General features: G+C 34.4%; 1 protein-coding gene across 2 annotated transcripts in view; it reads left to right on the top strand.

Moving 5' to 3' along the window:
- Positions 1 to 290: 290 nt before the first annotated feature.
- Positions 291 to 6000, top strand: part of LOC105384984 (polypeptide N-acetylgalactosaminyltransferase 2) — a 50193-nt gene continuing 44483 nt past the window's right edge. Inside the window, exon 1 of one of the 2 annotated variants that reach the window (XM_048624691.1) lies at positions 291 to 428. In XM_048624691.1, coding sequence (XP_048480648.1) covers positions 366 to 428 — 63 coding nt within the window. In that variant the 5' untranslated portion in view covers positions 291 to 365. Of the gene's footprint in view, positions 429 to 763; positions 1004 to 6000 lie in introns of those variants that run through there. The other variant, XM_048624690.1, reaches the window with a different exon arrangement.

Below are 6000 nucleotides of genomic sequence, written 5' to 3'. Positions count from 1 at the left end.
TTAACTACACAAGAATTTATAAAGCTGTAAGAAAAGATTTTACGTTTTAAATTTGAGATACTAAACAACTACATTTTAAAATATTTATAAGCCTACGGAAAAAAATCCGGCAGGCCTTTGCTACGAGAGTGCTACGAGTTTCGTAGCACATTGCGAAACCGCTACGCAAACATTGACACCTCAAACAAATCTGTGTCTCGCTCCCGTCATAAAAAGGTTATTGTCCTTTTATCTTATCTGTGTTTGCTCTCACTTTTTGCGCCAGTTTTTTGTGAAGCGTGCCGCTGCAGTAGTGTTTACTTTGTTATATTTAGCGGAATATCTGCGACAAGTGAAGTTCTATTTTTGGTTGTGTCTTTGTGCGCATGTGCGGCGGCGGCGGCGGCGCACTCCCGTCTACCGATAGTGGAGAACTCCCGAGTGATGAGGTAAATAAACTGCGGCGAAATTAGGGAACTACGAACGTGTTTGTATGTGAACTCATTTATAATTAAGTGAAAAAAAAACTATTTTAAATTTGCAATTGGATACGTACAATAAAAGAATGAGGAAGCAATTAAAAACAAAATCATTTTTAATTTATTTAGAGTAATACTGTTCAAACATTTAAAATTAGTAAATTACACAATAATTAACGCGCAATAAAAACTTAGTGCACGCGTTGAACTCTTTTGCTCCGCGACCTCTAATACGTAAGACCTAACACCTAAATCCGCTGATTTACTTTCGAACATTAGAGCGCAATGGGGCAATTGTTTCTGATAGAGAGACCAGTGGCGCCGCAGTGCCGAGGCGCGGGCGGAGCGAGCGGTCGCGTCGTGAGCAGGCGGCAGTCAGCGCGCAGCCACAGCGGCCCGAGCCGCTAGCTGAACCACGGACGTGACATGCAAAAAGTTTAGTGCCCAAAATGAGACGGAACGTGAAAATCTTGTTCCTCATAGGAACTGTGTGGATGTTCTTCCTCTTCTACTACATGCACTCGGATAGCGAGACCGTGTCTAAGGTGAGCGATCAGTTTTGGAGGGAAGCCAATCGCCGCTATCGGGCCCTCGGGATCAGCTGGCGATGTCAACGCCCTCTGACCCGCAGGTCTGAAACGCTGCATTACAGGATTTCCTAATTTAAAAATGCTTCGGCAATGAAACATCTGTACCGAGAGCTGTTATCGTAGCATTTGCATTATCAGCGGTCAGGTTCGAGCTGAACCCGACAAGTGCACGATGACATGACCGGGTATGTATCGATAGATAAGGGAGCTAGAAATTGTGTGTGTCTTGTAGTTTTATTTATTTACCAATCGTTACGAGTTTTCCCTGTTTTGGACAATGTTATTGCGAGAAGTACGGTATGGTTAAGAGTTTCCGTAAATCGTGGATTGTTATGTTTGGGGGCTAGGACTTTTAGTGTTATTAACATTTAGTTGTGTTGAGGGAGGGGTGTATTCCGCAGGGAGGGTGAGGCAAGAGGGTGCATCGCTAGCTCATGTTTTTGACATTCAAAGTTGGGTTAGAATTTTCTTTTCAAGAAAATTATTTATTTTATATTTGGTAATATATGGCAGTGTGTGAATAAAATAAATATTTTAAAGGGTTGAGATCTATATAGTCCTACGAGTAGGTAGGTAGTATCATTAAAGTCATTTGTTTTGGGTGTAAATATTACTTAAATCATTTATATTTTTAACGAAAAGCAAAATCAAATCTTTAAATTCAAATAACATATTTAGTTTGCACCTGAAAAATTTATTTCTTACAAGAATTTATATTATTTAAAGCTACAAGTTACCTATAAATAATTATTCATATTGTTAGTTTTTGCTTACATTTTCATTAGTTAAATTATTCAAACTTGAACTTATCTAGGCACTGCAGCATTGCATAATGAACTGGTAGAATAAAGCCCTGCATTTCCTGGATGTCATTAAAATTACAATAGAACATAGGTAAATGTTGCAATGCCATTGTTAGATATACTATTATCGACATTAAAGGGTAAAGTTAGCAAATAGAATATCTACTCAGACGTATTGAACATATTCAAACATATTTGAGTGAATTAAGATGAGAATACGAAGTAATTAAGCTTAATAATATATTTTTTTGTCTAAATAGCAGACACTTTCTGATACATTTAAACTTCAAAAAAAGATAAAAATACATACTTAATTATTATAGACAATCAACTTGATATCTATGGAGACTGGCCGCATATTATTTTATTTTATGATTAAACTTACGTCATTGCAGACAATAATATGTAATCGAAAAAAGAAAAAATCCAAATTCAAAATGAATTAACATTGGGAGTCACGCAACCTGCATTCTCTTGTTAAATACGACATCCTTTCTAAAAGTCGCTCTGAGATTAAGCGGATACAGCATTAAATTAAAAAGATAAGCCAATTTAATTACAAAATACTTGATCTATACTTTTATAGGAACTGCCGTGGTAAATTGACGATTAATAATTATTTAATAATTATTAATTAATTTGATATGTTTATCTGAATGTGAGAACATATATATATTTAAAAGAGATGATTTAGATATAATACTTACTAAGAATTCATTTTTACAATAGAATCAATTATATATGATTACTGTACTTATTTACCTAATATTATATACCACACATCTACACATGCCTATTTTAAGTTTGTAACATTTTGAAGATCAATATGTCAAGGTTACAAATTAGATTAACATAATGTGTGATTTTGCAATAGAATATAAATTTGATAATTATAATGTGTATAATATATTAGTATCCTAAGTTTTAATATACCTATACTTATCATTTGAACCTTAAATGCAGAAGACAATATGTGAAGGTTCTTCCATGATTGAAATATTTAAAAACCTTCATAAATGTGTGATTACGTAATGGGTACTTCTACTTAATGTCATAGAATATCTGGAATTATTAGCCAATTGAGCTATTTAGTTGTTAAGTATTATTAAAGCTAGCACACTTCTTGCGGTTACTTTACTGGAGGACATTAGTAGGATATTATTATATTGATGAAACTCTAATTCTGTGGATGACGCTGTGGGCTGTACATTTATATTTCTTTTTTACTTATGTTATTTATAAGATTTTCAATGTATGGCTGTTTGTCTTCCCTAATAAATAAATAAATAAAAAAAAAAAACTCTTATGATCCGACTGCAAGTACCTACCTGCTATTATGACAGATTGTAACCCAAATTTTGATATAAGCAATTAAGCAGGTAGGTATACTTACATGTTTAAGGGCATATGAGTTGCATTAGCTTTTATAAAGTTTTATGTAGAGCTTTAACATACCAAATATGTCATGATCTAGTGGTAGAACTGCCTCTGTGGTCTAGTGGTAGAAGCTTCGCTTCATGACCCAGAGGTCCCGGGTTCGATTCCCGGGTAGGACCATCAATTTGTGTTTCTAAATTGTGGTTCTAAGTTTGGTTAGGACACAGAAGGCTGATCACCTGATGTCCGAAACAGTGAAACGATCCATGCTGTCGGATGGGCATGTAAAGCAGTCGGTCCTGCGCCTAGCTCTCTCCAGTCGTGTCGGTCAATCCGTCCCATTGGGTTATGAGAGTGATGGAACAGAGAGTGCTCCTGTGTACTGCGCACACACTTGGGCACTATAATCTACTCCTGCGTAGATGGCTGATCTCAAATGAGATTGGCCGCCGTGGTCGAAATTCGGCTAGGAGGACATTATTATGTCATGATATAACATAATTAATGAGGATAGCGACATTTTACCCAATTTTGGTTACACTAGAGATGTCCGGATTAGAGCCGCATTGCCCACCACACACAAATATCACTTACATCAACAAAATTGTACAATTTACTCCCTGTACCTCCTGCAGGTTGACTGGTAGAAAATGCTTTTAGCATTAAGTCCACCTAATTGTACATAATTACTTTTGTATATTGTGCAATGAAGAATAAATAAATAAATAAAAACTTATACAAATCGGTGACAAATACTAGAGCTGGACTAGGGGTTGTCACTGTATATACGTACACTCACAAGCAATGAAAAAGTTTTATCAACTTTATCGTTCATAACGTGCAACATGATTCTTGTTTAAAGAGTGATAAAACGATTACATTCTCCTCCAGAATTTCGGCCTACTTTGAAAATATGTAATATCTTAATTTCCTCATGTCATAACCTACTATATTTCAATGAGCTTTACATTAATTTTAATATTAAAGGCCTATAACAGCAAAATATCAGTGGAATTCGAATTGAACCCGGGACCTTCGATGTCGTTTGATTGTTGACTTATTTCATTAACATACTTTTACTGTGTCGTCGACCACAGACGGAGAGTTAAAAAACAACGTTTGTTTTTATAATTTTATGTAACAGCGGCGTCTTGACGTCACAAAGTGGGTTAACAATTTAAAAATAGCATTATATTTTGTAAGCTTACTACATTTTTTATTCATGTAGTAAGTAATTTTAATATGAATTATTTAATAATATTTTTTAATATATGTTGAGTAGTAGGTACATTACATATTTTATATACTCTGTTACAGAAGCTGTCAAGTATCAGGTAGGTAGGTAGGTACATAATAATATAGGATCACATAGTATCTCGTAAGTATCTCACATTCTCTTACTTATGTGAGTGAAGGCAACCTCCCTTCTATAGATTGCATTAAAGTCACTCACGGCCGCTGCTAAACCTAACTATTGCTAATATTCTCTGTGGCCGCTGCCGCTACTGACTTGAATATCAAATGGAATGATTTTTTCGGTCACTGGGCGACCCATGACTGTACTGTAGTATGCCTAGTTTACCTACTTTTAAATTTGGTACCACTTGCAAATACGGACTTGAAACAATTTAAAACGGTTTTTTAATTAATGTCCTTTATGCATTTTATATATAGAGTGCGTTGCACATGATACAATCGCTCCTACCTTATACATGTTTTATTATATAGTAAATAGTAGATACCTATATTAGTAATTGAAGCTTTCAAAATGAGTCGATCAAAGGGTTCATACCAAATTTCAAACATGTAAAGATATAAATATTGTATCTATCTCGTAAAAAACACATTAAATTAAGCATGCCCTCAGAAATCATGGTCATACAAGTAATTAACTTGTGCAATAAACACATCGCGTCGTGTCATGCAAAAGTGATTAGCTTGGTATCATTAAAATATATAATTATATTATATACTTATGGAAATCTTATTTGGTTTCAGGTCCAGTAGGTTGTTCTGGCCCTTTTAACTAAGTACCTATATGCTAGCAACATAAGGTAGGGTCGAGATATTATAAAAATACAATAATTTAAAAAAGTAAGTAGGTGTGTTGCCAAAGAACTGCCTACGCTCCTGCTTTAACTAATATTATTTTTAATGGTCGGACATAAAAACGGTGACATAAAATAAAAGAAAGGCTTTCCATGGGCATAGAAACTTTAGTACGCAGAAAATCATTAATCTATTTAGCGAACTATTCTATGGCAGTAAACTGACCGCTTTCATTTTACGTTCCTCCAAAATCCGGTTTCTATACCCACGATGTTACATCAGAGCCCAATTACAGGAGTACTAACTATTATAAAACATTTTATCTGTGTAATTAATATTGCACTACTTTGCATATTAGGTAATAGTCTTTAGAAACTTTTAAAATCGAAATAGTCAAAACAAAGAAAAGCGGTAGAGCGTGGTGAATCGACTTTTTTGTCCATAATATCGATTTAGCTAAAAATAATGTGTACTTATAATGATACGTTAAAAACAGGGTGACTCAACATAGACCACTGGTTTTCGGATCATTTGAATTATTAGTTTAAAGCAGGATTATTTAGTCAGGGTATCCGACTTATATATTCATGAATTGTATTTTAATACGCGATTGTTATTGTTATAGCTATGGTATAATATAACATGAGTTTTATTTAACAGTAGTTGAGTATTCTTAGCAAAATACACCAGTATCATGTACAAAATGTTAAATAACAAGGTTGA

This window comes from Plutella xylostella, chromosome 12, assembly GCF_932276165.1.
Source record: "Plutella xylostella chromosome 12, ilPluXylo3.1, whole genome shotgun sequence".
Taxonomy (NCBI): Eukaryota; Metazoa; Arthropoda; class Insecta; order Lepidoptera; family Plutellidae; genus Plutella; species Plutella xylostella.
The sequence above is the reverse complement of the archived record's forward strand: the minus strand, read 5'-3'. Positions and strand labels throughout refer to the sequence as shown.